Consider the following 17967-nt stretch of genomic DNA (forward strand, 5'->3'; position numbering starts at 1 on the left):
AGTTGATGAATGGATAAAGTCTAGGAAACTAGGACTGGCCCGTCACAAGACTGAGGTGGTGGTGGTCAACAACCGCAAGTCCGAGCAACGGACGTTTATCTCGGTAGGTGATTGCACCATAGAGTCCAATCGATCCCTTAGGCATCTTGGGCTAATGATCGATGACAAACTTAGCTTCGCTAGCCACGTTGAATATGCCTGTCGAAGGGCATCTACAGCAGCTATAGCGACGCTATCGAGGATTATGTCTAACAGCTCTGCTGTAATTTCCAGCAAACGCAAGCTCCTGGCAAGCGTAGCGCTATCCATACTAAGGTATGGATCCTGTACGTGCTTTCCAACCGCCTTAGGTTTCTGCTCGTTCTAAGTGCTTTTGACCAGATTGATCGGTCGAAAGCACTTAGAACGAGCAAAAACCTAAGGCGGTTGGAAAGCACTACAGGATCATGTGCTGAAGAGTAGCAAGCGCATACCGAACGGCATCTAAAGAGGCCATGTGCTTCATATTCGGGATGACGCCCATCGGGCTTATCATCAAGGAAGATGTTCAATGCTTCAACCAAAGAGGTACCAGAGGAGTTCGCAAAGCGGGTAAAGAGGCAACGATCAGAGATTGGCAGCAGTAATGGGATAACTCCACTAAGGGTAGATCGACTAATACCGAATGTGTCAGATTGGTATAAAAGAAACCATAGGGAAGTGGTTTTCCACCTGACGCAGTTTCTGTCAGGACATGGTTGCTATAGGCAGTACTTGCATTGATTCGGGCACTGAGAATCTCTTGCGTGCTCCAATTGTGCTGGTGGGGAGAATACAGCGGAGCATGTCGTGTTCGATTACCCCCGTTTCATTGTTGTGAGAGATCACATGCTCGCTACATGCGGAGGAGACACGTTTCCCGACAATATAATAGAGAGAATGTGTGCGGATGCTGAGTGGATTTTTTTTTAATTTGGCTTGACATCGGATTTAATCAAAGTCGTTTGATAGCTGTTTCATAATACCTACTTTTTGAATAAAGTATTTTATCTAATTCTTACTTATTTTTTGTATTTTCTCTACAGGAGTATGTTATCAGCAGCACATGTACTCGCTATGGATGCCAAAAACCTTCTAGACGTTGTCGACTCGATTCGAGTTCGCTTCCCCAACCTAGTATTCCCAAAGCAGCCTAGTCTGCCGACCAGTCCAATCCAGAAGCAACCTCCGGCATCTTCATTAACATCGTCCGCGTCCTCCTCGGTGGTTTTTGACCTCGTCGATCAACAGCAGTAGTAGCATTAGCAACAGTACAGTTCCGTCCAGTGGTGCAACGCCGACATCCTCCTTCCAGCAACAACAGCAATTTTCGTTCGATCTTCAACAGTCTGCTACTGTTAGCGATTGCTATCAGAACCTCCAGCCAAAACAAATCTTCCATTCACACAGTTCACCTCCAAGTTCACTAACGCATTCCTACGAAACCAGTCAGGCTCAACTGTACTCCAATCAACAGAGCGGAATCTACGACAATGACTGCGTTGTCAACGATAATAAACCCAAAAAACCTATGATCGCAGCAAAACCACCAGCAGCAGCATTAGTATCCCACAAGCTGAAGTCGACGAATCCCTTCCCGCAGTCAGGCAGTCAGCTAATTGGAGATGAGCTTCTCAACGAACCTCTAAAGATTGTCGAAGAGCCAACCGAGCTCTACTCGAATACCACAACCACGACCAGCGGTGGCTGCATACCTTCGGGCAACATCGTGGTCAGTTCCAGTTCTAGCAACAGTGTGTCCCTAATGTCATCAAGTAGTAGCTCTGGAGCGATAAAGCTACCCGAACCCGTATCGTGTACTATCGTGCAGGAAAATCTGCTTGCCTCGAATAACCAGAAGATTATGGCTAACAAGTTGGGCTAGAGTGGATACGCTGTGGATTTTGAAACAGATAAAGTTCTACTATTGTTCTAGACTATCTAGTGAAAGACATACGGTATTGTACTATTTTAGACAAAGGAAAAGTAATTTTACAAGTTTACTATTCTCTGAGCATAACACTCAGTCGTATGTATGAAAAACGATGAAAAGCTAGACGGTACGCAAACAAACAAACGGAAACTGTATTATTCTCCGGCATTATTGTAGAAAATCAAAAATACAATTACGAACAAAATAATAAAAATTCAAACATTTGTCCGCGCTTATTAATCAAGAAATGCCCCTCCAATAGCGAACAGCTTTTTTCGTGTAGTTTTTAGTCTTTTGCTAACGCTGGCGTTCTGCAGGATGCTTCAGCTACTATAAAATATTGAATGATCCAATGTGACCAATGAGGAAGGTAGTTTTGCAATGCAGACCATGCATCTAATTCCTATTTTTTATATTTGTAAATTTTACCAAAGACAATTAATCAAACAAAATAAATGGCAAACAAAACCAAACCAGGTAATATACAGCAAACCTTTTGAAACAATCTTTGATCCACCAGTAAAAAAGCAATTTCCAATATACCGTTTTTTGTACCTTAGCTTCCAAACACATTAAGACTACATGATGATTTTTGATGACTGAATTTACTTCAACGTAAGTATATCACCCTTCGTTTTTTGTATAACTTTGTTTTTTAAATATCTCTAAAAATGTGCTAGCTAATGTCAGAAGTACACTAACAAACTGTATCTGTAATTGTACATACAAACAAAATCAGGAATATTACTTAACCTCTTCAATACACTATTCACTAAAAAAAAACAATCAATACTAATTTGTTTTAACATCTTGGAACTGCTCGAAAATACTAATCGAAAAATATCATCTTTATGCATGTATTTAAACAAATATGTTTAAAAAATGTAACACATTTGCTAACGTAGAAACTACTCAAAATCTAAACTTTCAAATGCCCCATTGCAACGCTGTAGACCTAACACTGTATTGGAAGGCTATAATCCACTAAAGGCCAGCATGTTAGCAAACACCATTAATATCAAAGATGCTTTTTGCAAAAAAAAAACTATTAATTGCTAAAAGGGTAACTTACCAAAAATAAAAGGAGGAATTATCAAACAGAAATAGTTTTATTTCAACGTCCGAAAAAGAAAATCTGAAAAGGTTCCTCTTGAGCATGACTCTAGAATGATCGTAAATTACGTTAGGGTCGATACCGGTCATGGCTCTGGTGATTTTAGAGAAACTTATTTTTTTACTTTTAGTTAACCTTCGGGCTGTCGCGATGTTGTACTTTATACAACAGCTGTGATGCATATGGTATCATTTTACAACGAAGATATCTATCGACACCAAACCAAAATGTATTCCTCAAGAATTTTCTTAAGAACAATACTCACCAGTTTTTGTTTAAAGTATGACCTCTTATGATGCGGTAAAATCAACAAATGTACATAGAAGTCGCTTAATTATGAACGCACGTTTCGAGTAGACTACAATTTGAAAACGATGTATATCACAATATCCAAACATTTTCTAAATATGGGGTCCACAGTAAAGTTGTTCTGAAGGTGGAGCGCTATCCAATTGTACCTCATTCATTTTGGAATATGGCTGCTACATTAGAGTGGTTCAAAAAATCGTTTTTGCTCCACACCGCTCATTCGATTCTAGATCAAATTCTGAGTGTGCTCTTAAAATTTGAGCTCATTCGGATGAAAACTGAAACTGCACAAGGCCGTCAATGTTTATATGGGAATTACTATGAGAAAAGCAAAGAATACATTCAATCGGTCATAGTGTTTGCCCATGTGCTCTTGAGGACTACGTTGATACTGTGAGATACATTCATCAGCTACAACTTTGCTGAAGACCGCTTACAAATCGGACGCCTCAGTAATTAGTTATTGATTTTTGTATGAGCTGTAAAACTTTGGATATAATAATTGGGCTGCTCTGCAGGCATCACTGGACTTATGCAGTAAAATATAGTAGCCACGATTTGTGTGTGCTATCTTTCGCGCCAGATGGAACAATGTTGCCTGTTTAGAAGATAAATGAGCACTGTTGAAGAATTTGCGATTGGATATAAATCAATAACTAATTACTGAGATGTCCGATTTGAAAACGGTCTTCAGCAAAGTTGTAGCTGATGAATGTATCTCACAGTATAAACGTAGTTCCAGTCCCCAAGAGCACATGGGCAAACACTATGACCGATTGTAAGAATTGATTGCTTTTCCCATGGTAATTCCCATATAAACTTTGAAGGGCTTGTGCAGTCTCAGTTTTCATCCGAATGAGTTCAAATTTTGGGAGGACACTCAGAATTTGATTTAGGATCGAATGAGCGGTGTGGAGCAAAAACGATTTTTTGAACTACTCTACTGCTACATGTCACTAGTTTCTATGAAACTTTCACTTTTGTTTTGCAGTCATCTCAGAAATTTGTCCATTTAGAAAGATGATGTTTTCGAAAAAGTTGTTCAGTGGTTCAAGGGCTATCTTTGATCGAGCAAGTTGATTCAAAATTTTGCCACGTAGTTTGAAGGCGGTGCTAGTCAAGAGATTTGAGATTTTGCCACCAGGCGGCGCTAGTGAGCATGAAACTTTTGTTTTGCAAATATCTAAGGAGTCTGACCATTTAGAAAGAAGGCGTGTTCGGAAAACTTGTTCAGTAGTTCAAGGGCTATCATTATTCTAGGCAAAAGATTTTAGATTTTACCTCAATGTGGCGCAATACTATCACAGACAAACAGACGTAACACTTAGAACAAATCTCGATCAAAATCATAGTCACGAGGACATGTACGCCCAATGCTAAAATCGGTTTGCTTGGCCGACAGGCCAACAGATGGCGGTAGTGTGTAAACGTCAAACGCGAACAAAAACGTTGCGAGCGCTGCAGGTGGCGGATTGGCCACCTACCATATTTTTGAATCGACCGTTAAAAAGGTGGTCGATGCACAATGATGAGAGTGTGACGTCTGTTTGCCTGTGATACTATCTTTGTTTTGCTGATATTTCAGAACCCTGACCACTTAGAAAGATGGCATCTTCAGCGAAGTTGTTCATAAGATAGCCTTGGAGCTACTGAACAGCTCTGTCGAAGACGCCATCTTTATCTTTCTATGTGATCAGGCTGCTGAGATATAACAAATCTCGCATAACTTGTGATCTCGCCCTAAAAGCCATTGGTAACCAAGTGTGTAGCTCCTTGTTTCTAAGCAAATGAATGGCTATGGTTGGAAACTATCACCACTGGGAGGTAGAGCAGGATCTTCTCTTCATCGTAGCATTGTTGAATAACATGTAAATTCATTCGTTTGCTCGGTAACAACAAGCTTCACAGTCGGTTACCAATGGCTTTTAGGGCGAGATCACAGGTTATGCGAGAAATGTTTCATGCTCATTGGTGTCACCTGGTGGCAAAATTTAGAATAAACTAGTTCGATCAATGATGGCTTATTAACCAGATTTTGCGAAGACGCCATATACTTTTAATTAAGAATTCAGAAATAACTGTAAAACAAAAGTTTCATCACTTAGAACAAAAGTCATTGAAATACATCGTTCAGTATAAATCATCTTCATCTGGTTAGCACGAAACACTGTTCTGTGCAACAAGACCTGCAAATGGCGGTAGTGTGAAACGTCAAACACGAAAAAAAAAAGATGCGCGCGCCTCTGAGTGTGATGTTTAAAACACAGCAAATTTAAAATGATCGTAAAATATGTGGTGCATGGACATTTCTTCAGTGTTACGTCTGTTTGTCTGTGGTTTCATGCACACTAATACTACCTGATGGATTTTTCGGCTTGAATAATGATAGCCCTTATTTTTTTAAACAGCTTTCCCAAAGACGCCATCTTTCAAAGTTGTCAGGCTCATGGGATATCTAAGGACCAAAAGTTTTATCAGAGACAAATAGAGACCTCCATGTCCCTTGCAATTGCCTAATATTTTATGGCACATAAGGTAATAAAGCAAAATCTAGAATGCCGTGAAAAGATTAGGGTAAGTGATCCATTAGTTGTGGGTGTTCCTATAGTTGCGGTAGTGCCATTTTCACTGATTTTATTACATTATCCACAGAACCGACACTGCCAATTGACGCATTCAAATTGCTTTAAAACTGATGAAATACCACTATAATTGCTAAAACTTTTCTGACTTGTACCAATAGTTGCGGTAAGGTGTTCCTATAGTGGATGATCCCATAAGAAAACCACGGATACCGCAACTATAGGAACACAAATTAAAAATATATCGCAACTAAAGGAACAGTGTACCAATAGTGGAGGTATTATTTTTCACTGACATGCCGTGGATTACTGCGATGAAATCATTTTTCTCATTAAGTTAATGCTTGTTACTTCCCGTTACAACATTAACATGTACATTAATTGCGCTTCTTGAATTTAGGCGGTTAAATGAAGTTCAATCGTGCTCAGTACCTCCACTATTGGTACATTTACCCTACTGAGATCTGTTAAACTTGGGTACCTTTTGCAGTACCAAGGGACCAAATGCAGTACTAGAAGTGGTTGTAATAAGTATCGGACTTATTAGGAAAACAACGTGATTTAACGAGAACAATTTTATTCTACCCGATCAACCTGATGGCTAGATTAGAACTGACTATGCAAATACAACAGAACATTCTAGAAACAACACGAAAAGCCTCAATACAAGTCTAGAAAGATTCGCGAATCAGGCGAAACTGTCAAAATGTACACAATTGAAGAAAATATAGCGTTGAAATTGTAGCTCGATTGTCTATTCACTGCACTTGAACTTTTCCCCTATTGATAATTTAACTATTCAAAAAACGCAAATTTGTAGAAGACGAAACTTCACCTCATGCCAAACCACACACTTTATTGATTACGCCTGTGTTTTTGTTTATCAAAGTGATGGGCGCATCTGAAATGTAAATCAAAACACGGCGAGAGTAAACGGCGACACTGCAAACAAAAATAAACAAGGCGTACATGGCGGGCTTAATTGAAACCAGAATGTAAACACGGCGCAAAAGTAATAGGCGACACTGAAATTAATATCGATTACAGGCTCATAACATTGGGCGATACTGGCATCCTTGAGTGCGTTTAAGGCGAAACCTTATAATATTTTTTTAGTACGAAATAGCTAGGGAAATTGTAGGAGATGTGTGTGGTATTGATGAGGATTTTAAAACTAGGTTTATGAAATGTGTATTAAAGTGGAAAGGTTAAAGTTTGACTATATTTTCTCCAATTGGGATTAAAAATTGCACATGAGAATTTCATTGGTTATTTTCTCATTGTTATTGATTTGTCAGATAGGCCCTTATCGCGAATCCCTCTCGAAGTGTTGCCAGATTTTCTGAAACTTATTGAGGATTTTGCCCTCTAATAGACTCACACCTAAATAATTTTGTCACACCAAAATATTCTCCCACCATGTTTGCCATATATTGGATGGCGTCGTAGCTAACAAAACCAACAAGTAACGCACACGTAACGCATTATGTTGGATTGTACATTGAATGCAAGGTGCGTGCTTCTATGAAAGCGCCATATAATCCGACGTGTGAGTATTTATTTTTCCACGTTGAAAATGTGCACGAGAATCTATTCCTCAACAAAACGAACAATAAACAACTTATTACAGTGATACCCAATCTGAGTACGAGTGGGACGGACCTGGTTTTATGCTCAGTAGAGCTGCCTGGTGACAAAATTTTGAATCAACTGCCTCTAACAATAGAGTGCCTGTAAACAAGAGTGACATCATGTTCCAGTTTTGACAGGTCTCCTGCTGGATTGGAACGCGGTTTGGTATGGAAATGACAGTTCGCCGCTGTTCCAATTTTGACATTGACGTCATTCTTATCTAGATCCACTCTATCTAACAACAGTAGCCCTTGAGCTACTGAACAACTTTGCCGAAGACGCCATCTTTCTAAGTGGTCAGGCTCCTGAGATATTTGCAAAACAAAAATATGATGTACATAGGAACTGCTTGGTGGTGGAATTCCGAAACTGAATATTTACCGCATAGGCCATTGATCTCCTAATCAACTTTGTCGAAGATGGTTTTTCGTGGTTTTTCTATATTTTATCTAAATCGCGAGGTATTTGATGTTGAACATGAAAAAGCAAGGGTGTTGTAAAAAGTACAACGCACGACTACTCGCGGTACAACAATTCGCGCGACGAGCGAAAGATTAAGGCTCAATCGCGTTTAACGCTTTACGGAGCCGAAATTCGCTTTTTGTATCATTTACAATTAACTGACTTTTTCAGTACCAAAATTAGTACAACATGGGGGCAAGGTACATATTCGTGGCGATTCGAGGTTAGTGGTCACAATTTTTGAACGGAAGGACAGGGTAAGAATTCTATTCTCTGCAGCTCATCCGGTAGGTACATCGTGATAGCTCGATTATCGTGTCATGACATTCCCAAGTGACCAAAAATTTGGATTTTACTTAAGCAAGGAACTCAAAAATTCACTTGTAATAGATTCGGAGTTCAAATTATATCGCTGAATAAGAAAACATAACGGATACTAAGAGAACATGATTCTTGAAAAAGTAACTCATGAACTTATCAACAACTAGTAAATTCTGACCAAGTTCGAATCAAGCTGTTCCCTACTTGATGGTGAATATCATTCAGTTTAAGCAACATAAATAAACTTCATATGAACTGAAATTCGGTTAAACACTTATGAAGTGAGCTGCTTAAGCCAAAACATGCTCTTTCATCTGAACGAAACTTTTAATAGCTTGGGGTTGGTACCAATTTCTTGCCTGTATTCTTCTGCCGATGGCTACCCGACAAACTTCTTCTCTTCTTCTTGGCATTACGTCCCCACTGGGACGGAGCCTACTGCTCAGCTTAGTGTTCTTATGAGCACTTCCACAGTTATTAACTAAGAGCTTTGTTTGCCAAAGTTGCCATTTTCGCATTCGAATATCGTGTGGCAGGTACGATGATACTCTATGCCCAGGGAAGTCAAGGAAATTTCCATTACGAAAAGATCCTGGACCGACCGGGAATCGAACCCAGACACCTTCAGCATGGCTTTGCTTTGTAGCCGCGGACTCTAACCACTCGGCTAAGGAAAGCCCGACAAACATTTTTTCTGAATAAGAGTTGAACAAATGAGTTTTAAGCGTACTTCAGCTGAAAAATAGTTTATTGGGGCATGATCCTCAATCCAACACATAGGGGGCAACAAAAAAAAAATGGAGAATAAATCACTCTAGGACAGTAACATAAAATTATTTAAGGCAAATTACTGGAAAAATCCCTTGATTATTTTTTTTTAATTCAGGAAAGAATGCTTAGAAATCTCTGAAAGCTTGGAGATGTTCTTAGTGAAACGCCTGGTCAAGTTCTTTAAAAACTAGTGAGGTGACTGTTGCAGGAGCCGTTTTATAACTTTCTGAAGGAAACTTAGGGGTCTATTTTGTAAATCGAGCGGATTCATTTGTCGATTAAAGTAAGTATGCATATTTCACATAGAGTGACAACTGTCGATAAACTCGAGTGACAGAGCATAGTCGAGCAAAAATTTTGGTCGACAGTGACTCCAGTCGAGCCGTTTTTGATCGTTTCGACTTATAAAATAGAGCCCTTAAAACTAATTCTTTGGGGATTTGCATAAAAGCGTTTTTTCATAATGAACGTTTCACATATAGGAGATTCATATAAGAACAGATAGGATTTTGAAGAAGGTATATGCTAATCTTATAGTTAAAGGTGGAGTTTGCCAAACGTCGTTATGTGAAATGTCCCACCTCATTCGTTGTCAGTAAGTCATCATGTTGATGCGTTTGCTGGTACCTATTGCTTATATTTTACATTATTTGACTATCTATCTGAATTAAAATGGAATAATAAATTTTCGGGAGTTTAGTGAAAAACCTAGTAAATGAAATCTGAATTTAGTACTATACCATTTAATTCCACTAGAGTTTGTATCTTTCGACAGATACGCGTATTTTGACCTTAATTGTAAGGCCGTATTCAGTATCGTGCACTAGCTTCATCGAAGCCGAATCAAACATAGAAATCTTCTATTGAAAACCTTCAAATCGCAGAATCATGTGTGTCATCACAGCCAAAAGATATTTCCTATAATATTATAGCAAATGTGTGCAAAGCAAGTGTGTATTGTGTATTGTGCTTACGTTTAATTTCTGTTTATCCTTGCAAAAACTGCAATACATGTGATCTAAACTGCATCAGATTGCTGAACTTTTTATGCTCTTGCCACGCATAGTGGATGATTATTGTGCAGTGCAAGTGTGTTAACAAAATTTAAAGATAAATAACTATCAAAAATTACATCGGTGCAGCAACAACAACAGAATCGACAGAATCACAAAGCGTTCTTCTGTTCCATTGAAGAGGGGCATGCGTGCCCTGCGTCGCTCCCATGACGTCGGTTACGTTTAGCGCATGTACTCAGATAATCACCACCGAAAGCGATAGAGTCTATTGTTTTGGCGGGTGCGAACAAATTCTGCATATTCGGTGCTCTGAGCTTCGTCAATCTGATTCCAATGCTTTGCGAAACAATGTCGCTCTCAAATATATGTGCTTTGCGTGCCGTAAGAAACAGGTATGTTTAAACGATCTGCAAGCTAAATGTACCGAGTTATTGGAAAGAATAAATGAAATTGGTGCGACTGTCACTAAACATGAAACTAGCTTCAGCCAGCTGGAAAACAGGCTTCTGACCAGGATTGAGTCTGTTCTAATGCCGGCGCTTGTTAGCAAGATCGAAAGCATGATTTCTACTCGGAAAGTAAACGACAATCGGCTCTCTTATGCAACTGTCACACGTGATGCAACAACTACTGCAGTCTGCGCATCTGCCGTCACAGTGAGTCCGGTACCTAATGGTTCTGATGGTCGTGAGAGCTTGGACGAAGGATGGATACTACGATCGGGCAAACGTCGTGGTGTCACTACAAGTACGAAAACTTCTGCAGAGAACAAAAATTCCGATAACAGTCAGAATAGGAGAAAACGATCAAGTAACGTACAATCTACTGCTGTGAAAAAAATTGAGCAGACTGTCATCATCAAACCAAAGTCAGTTCAACAGGCTGATGTTACTCTGAAACAGGTCCGAGACAAAATTGATCCAGTTAATTTCTCTGTAAAAGGCATACGAACCAGAGAGAACGGTGATGTTGTTGTACGATGTGAAACAAGCGAGCATGCTCAAAAGCTAGTTGATGCTGCGGTTGACGTTCTTTCCGATTGCTATGAAATTTCTGTACAAAAGCCTCTTAAGCCCAGAATAAAAATCATTGGTTTGTCCGAGGATCTTGATGCTTCTGAATTTGTATCGGTTTTGAAGAAACAAAACGAACTACCTACCTCGGCGGAAATAACATTGATCCGAATGCGAAAAATAGAGAAGTGGAAACAATTTCCATTCATTGCTATTATTGAGACCGATTGTCAAACCTTCGAAACACTCATACAACGTGAACGTGTCCATGTTCGTTGGGATCGTTGCCGGGTTGCTGAAGATGTAAATGTTCTCCGCTGCTTTAAGTGCTCCAAATATGGACACAAAGCTTCCTCATGTAACAACCCGTTATGCTGTCCAATATGCACTGGTGATCATGAAGCTACCGATTGTGATGCTGCCTTTGAAAAATGTATTAATTGCGAACTGCGAAATAAGCTGAGTAAGTCTCCGTATGATGAACAACTGGATGTCAATCACTCAGCCTGGAGTTCAGCGTGTCCAGTCTATCAGAAGCGTCTGAAGAATGTTAGGCTCATGGTGGATTATTCAGCCTAGCAATCAGTTGCTGATAGGGGTATTACTGTTTCTATGGGTAAATTAAACACCGGTATATGTCCTGCCGGAGCACTTATAGATACTGCACCAATTCAAATGGATATTTCACCACAGCCGATTGCCACAACCGACACTTGTTTGACTGACTTCGGAAAATCTAGGACGATGTGTTATCAATCATCTAATTTTAACGATTCTCTTGTGGGCAATCCTGACTGTTCAGGTAATTTAAACACTGGTATATGTCCTGCCGAGGCACCCCTTGATGCTGCACCAATTCAATTGGATATTTCATACCAGATGGCTATTGGAACTGACGCCACCTACAACTCCAGGACAATATGTGGTTCTTCATGTCACCAAGATTGTCTAGTAGACAATCCTGCTTGCTCAGGTAAATTTAATGAACGTATATGTCGTGCCGAAGTCAGGACGGATGCTGCTCATTTTAATAGCCATTTGGTTTTACAGTCTCCCGTCACTTCTATTTACCGCAATGGATGGAACGATGCTGATGGTCCAGGTGTCCCAGGTAATGGTGGCAGTATATGTCCTGCCGAAGCGGAGAATGATACTGCACCACCTGAATCAAATTCTCGCTGTTGTTTCAGTGTGGACGAAGAAGATGCACGGAATAAGTTAACCTTTTTCTACCAAAATGTACGTGGACTACGCACAAAGATAGATGATTTCTTTCCTGCTGTATCAACTTGCTGCTACGATGTTATTGTTCTTACGGAGACATGGCTCGACGATCAAATCATGTCACCTCAACTCTTCGGAAACTCCTACACCGTCTTCAGAAACGATCGAAGTCGACGCAATAGCAGAAAATCACGCGGTGGAGGTGTTCTTATCGCAATTTCAACAAGAATAAGCTGCAGCTTAGATCCTTCTCCCATGCATGACTCATTGGAACAAATCTGGGTAAAGCTGAATATACCCGGACTCAGTATTAGCGTTGGTGTCTTATACCTCCCTCCCGATAGAAAGGCAGACTTAACAAGCATAAACAACCATATCGATTCCGTGGAATCTGTTTTTTCCAACTTACGACCAAACGATCTTGCTTATCTCTTCGGTGACTACAACCAATCAAATTTACGCTGGAACACAACGCCTAGGACAAGTCCAACCATAGATGTTATGCGGTCTTCTATGTCTACAGCGTGCAGTAGCCTCCTTGATGGTTTCTCTCTTCACGGTCTGATTCAAATCAACCACGTACTCAATCAGAATGAACGTCTTTTGGATTTGGTTCTTGTTAACGAAGCAGCCTTTGGAAACTGTGCACTTTCCGAGGCCATTGAGCCACTCTGCGCTCTTGATAATGATCATCCTGCTTTAGAGTTGGATTGTTATCTGCCTAGACCTATAAAGTTTGACAATGTTTCGTATGAATCTGGTTTTGACTTTCGCAAAGCTGATTTTCACGGCTTAAGCGAAGCACTACTTCGATGCGATTGGCGATTTTTAAATGCTGCGGGTAATATAGATGCTGCTGTTGACAGCTATACAAGAATGATGCAAACTATCTTGCCCGATCATGTTCCGTTACGCAGGCCACCCGCAATACCTCCGTGGAGTAACTTTCGTCTTAAAAACTTTTATATCCTGAAAATAAAGAATAAAATAATATGTTAATCAGTCCACAGTTCGGGAAGACTCTCCTCTGCGCCAACTGCAGCCAGTACTTATAGCTCAGAAATACCGTAGGTACGAACAGATAAAAGGTACCAAGCCAAAAGGCAGAATAATTAATATCACTTGAGATAGGTAGACATGACAGTCCTTTCCCCTTTAGAAACTTTCTAATAACTCTTTAAAAGCCAGCTACAAGTTGCAACAACTCATTATACTCAAATACGCAAATTTGCTAATTCCAAGACTACAACAAAACATTCAAATCATTGGATTTTACTGCTCAACATTACATTTGACAAATTCGTCAACACTAAAGAACAATTTCGTTCATCTCCATACAGCAATCGCTTCACAAAAGAACAACTATGTTCACAATAAACGACAATTTCGTCAGCTCTGAAGAACAATTTGGTTCAACACAAATTGGCAATTTCACCACACTTTCAAAAACAGATACAATTGGCAATTTCACCACACTTTCAAAAATAGATACAATTGGCAATTCGCCACCCCAAAGAAAATCGATTATCTTCAACACACGTTTCCATGATCCTCGTCGCCACTTTTATATCCTGAAAATAAAGAATAAAATAATATGTTAATCAGTCCACAGTTCGGGAAGTCTCTCCTCTGCGCCAACTGCAGCCAGTACTTATAGCTCAGAAATACCGTAGGTACGAACAGATAAAAGGTACCAAGCCAAAAGGCAGAATAATTAATATCACTTGAGATAGGTAGACATGACAAAAACTTGAAACGGAAGAGATCCAAAGCGCTTCGGAAATACTGTAGAACTCGTTGTATTGTTGCCAAGCAGGCCTTAACCAGAGCAAGTAATAAATATCGACTGTATAATCGGCTTCTTTACAAACGTTATGCTATACGAACGCAAAATAATTTACGCAGAAATCCTAAACAATTTTGGAATTTTGTAAAATCGAAGCGCAATGAGACTGGTCTGCCATCAGAAATTTTCTTGGGCTCGTCGCATGCCTCCTCTACTCCGGAAAAATGCAATCTTTTTGCTAGGCACTTCCAAGGCGCATTTAATGAAACTAAAGCCGACGATTCACAGATTGACATTGCCTGTAGAAACACTCCTATCAATGTATGTGAGCTTTCGATTAGTAGTATCACAAGTCAACAGGTCACTGCTGCAATAAGCAAAATGAAGTACTCCACTGCTTCAAGTCCTGATGGAATCCCGTCCTGTGTATTGAAAAGATGCTGCAATGCCTTAAGCCCAGTGTTAGCTTCTCTGTTCAATATGTCGCTACAGCAATGTCGTTTTCCGTCCAGTTGGAAACTCTCTATAATGTTCCCCGTATACAAGAAAGGTGACAAGAGAGACGTTGAGAATTACCGTGGAATTACATCCCTATGTGCCAGCTCAAAAGTCTTCGAAATCGTCGTTTATGATATGTTATTCGCTGCCAGTAAAGATTATATTTGTACCAGTCAACATGGATTCTACCCAAAGAGATCTGTTTCTACAAACCTGGTGATTTTCGCTTCACATTGTATACGGAACATGGACGATGGGCTACAAACAGATGTGGTATATACTGATTTCAAATCTGCATTCGATCGTGTAGATCACAACATCTTGTTGAAGCGACTCGAGCTGCTTGGCGTATCTTTCAATACTATTTGCTGGCTTAAATCGTACTTAACAAATCGGAAACTACGTGTAATGATTGGCTCTGAAAAATCAGTTGCATTCAACAATTTATCTGGCGTACCACAAGGAAGCAATCTCGGACCCTTACTATTCTCGCTCTTCATCAACGATTTGTCTCGTCTACTACCTACAGGATGCAAATTATTTTTTGCCGATGACGTTAAAATATACTTAACAATCAAAAGTTTCGACGATTGCATTGGATTACAAGAATTGTTAAATATCTTTGTTGAGTGGAGCTCAATCAACAAGCTTACCTTGAGTTTACACAAGTGCAGTGTTATATCATTTCATCGCAAACTTAAGCCCATGATCTACAATTATACCATCGGCAATCGTAACTTGGAGCGTATTGACCACGTACGGGACTTGGGCGTTATTTTGGATACTGCTCTCACTTTTCGCATCCATTTTGAAGACATTATTTCCAGAGCTAATCGACAGTTAGGATTTATTTTTAAAATCTGTGACGAATTCAAAGATCCTCTGTGTCTCCGTTCACTATACTGCGCACTTGTACGATCACTGTTGGAATCCAATGTTGTTGCCTGGTGCCCATATCAGTTGACTTGGATAAACAGAATTGAAGCTGTCCAAAAGAAATTTATAAGACGTGCACTTCGCTTTCTGCCCTGGCGTGATCCGGTGAACTTGCCTCCGTACGAGCATCGATGCCGTCTCCTTGGACTTGATACACTGGTCAGCAGAAGATCCGCACAGCAGGCTGGATTTGCAGCGAAGGTGATACTTGGAGAAATAGACGCACCAGAAATCCTGTCTCAGTTAAATTTTTATGCACCGGAACGAATCCTGCGACAGCGAAACTTTTTCATGGCTGGAGGCAGTAATACGGTTTATGGGCAACACAACCCGATCAATGCCGTACAGACGGTATTCAATGAAGCATATGAATTGTTCGACTTCAACATGACTGCAGCTACATTCCAAAGAAGAGTACTGCAAAGGGGTACCCATTGAGCATGAATGCAGCATTAGATTCAACAAACAGACTTTCAGGCGAGAATATGTCCAATAACTTAACGTTAGAAAAATTTAGCTACATGTCTCTTTTTGTTTTTTTTTTTCAGATGCTGATGGAGAATACCTCTGTATATTTGCAATACTTGACTCATTTTTAAATTGTATGTCCTGCTTACTTAATGTGTTTAGTGTATTTTTATAAGTCATGTTATTTTATAAAGAAAGATATTTGAAAAGATGCGGGGTTTTTACGTCTTTTGGAGACTGGCCACAATTTCTCCTAGTGTCAACTCCAAGGGACTTTTCCCCACCACCTCAATATTCATTAAGACAAAAGTCAGATGAAGGAAATAAAATAAATAAATAAATAAATAAAAATAAAATTCTTGCCTGCAAATGAAACTAGATCATACAAGATTACCTTTATATGAGTCCCCTCACATTGCTGAATTTATGGCAATGAGAAGGCGGACTCTCTCGCAAAGGTGGGCGCTGAGAAAGGTAAGATCTATGAATGATAAATTTCTCACTATATTTTTTTTCATTTTGTGCGTCAAAGTTGTCTGCGGTTGGCAAAACGAGTCAGAGCGCAACTTTTGAATACCCTAACGACCCAAGGTAGATCACCCTATGCAATAAATACTATTAGAAATATTTCTTTACAAATCCTTGGTATACTTGTATAAAATTGGTATGGTCTGGATTGGTAAGAATTCTTTGAATTGCCCTTAAAAAGATTGCAAGAAGTCCTCCTCATAAAATTATTGTTGATATTTTTAAGAAGTAGAAATCCTTAACCTTAGTAAGGGCCTTTGGTCTTTTTCGACCCATTTCAATATTCAATTATTTTTTGTGTGAAATTTTGTTTTTGCAAAAAACAAAAGTTTTGAATGACCCCTAGGGGAGCTTCCATAAAAAAAAGTTACAAATTATAACTTAGGGTGTTGTGAACGAAAAGGGTCGGTTTTTTCAACAGTGTTGTACAAAATACAACAGCGCGACGACTGAAGTGTTAAATGAAAGGCACACATGTCTAATTTCAGAAACCCTCCGGGAGATTCGGATTTGGTCACTGTTCCCGGTGACCGGCTACATATAAAAAGATAGTCCCTTTAGAGACCCTTACTTTGACAACCTGTAGTTTCGTAACTAAACAAGTAATCCGTCCCCACTGGGACAGAGCCTGCTTCTCAGCTTAGTGTTCTTATGAGCACTCCCACAGTTATTAACTGAGAGCTTACTTTGCCAATGACCATTTTTGCATGTGTATATCGTGTGGCAGGTACGAAGATACTCTATGCCCTGGGAAGTCGAGAAAATTTCCTACTCGAAAAGATCCTCCACCAGTGGGATTCGAACCCACGACCCTCAGCTTGGTCTTACTGAATAGCTGCGCGTTTTACCGGTACGGCTATCTGGGACCCCTCGAATAGGTATTCACGTAGATTGTCAGTAGAAATTCGCAAATCACTTTGTTACCCGGTTCCGGAAACCCAGAACATCCGAAAAGTAAGTTTCCATTGCATTATTGTATATGTAATTCACATCGGTACTATTCGGTTGATGAATATTTTGGCATAAAAAATTTCTGTAATAAGGAACCAATTACTAGCGCACATCCCCTGAAAAAAATCAATCCAGTATGATCCATGCGGGACCGGTTCCTGGAATCCCAAACATAAAAAATCGTGAAGAATTGGGCACAATTTATTTGGTTTTGGGGCATGAATCTGAGTAATTTCATCGAATTATCGAATTATCCACCTTCCGGGACCCCAGAGCTTTCTTTGCCAAAGTTGCCATTTCCGCATTCGTATATCGTGTGGCAGGTACGATTATACTCTATGCCCAGGGTAGTCAAGGAAATTTCCATTACGAAAAGATCCTGGACCGATCGGGAATCGAACCCAG

At 39.8% G+C, this 17967-nt stretch overlaps 1 protein-coding gene across 11 annotated transcripts in view; it reads left to right on the forward strand.

Moving 5' to 3' along the window:
• LOC5565233 (focal adhesion kinase 1) overlaps window positions 1-2165 on the forward strand; it is a 322375-nt gene extending 320210 nt beyond the window's left edge. For all 11 annotated transcript variants that reach the window (XM_021849317.1, XM_021849314.1, XM_021849315.1 and 8 more), the window contains one exon: window positions 1065-2165. In XM_021849317.1, the coding sequence (XP_021705009.1) occupies window positions 1065-1275 (211 nt within the window). In that variant the 3' untranslated portion in view covers window positions 1276-2165. The remainder of the gene's footprint in view (window positions 1-1064) is intronic.
• The last annotated feature ends 15802 nt before the right edge of the window (window positions 2166-17967 follow it).

Source organism: Aedes aegypti, chromosome 3, assembly GCF_002204515.2.
Source record: "Aedes aegypti strain LVP_AGWG chromosome 3, AaegL5.0 Primary Assembly, whole genome shotgun sequence".
In the NCBI taxonomy this organism is placed as follows: domain Eukaryota; kingdom Metazoa; phylum Arthropoda; class Insecta; order Diptera; family Culicidae; genus Aedes; species Aedes aegypti.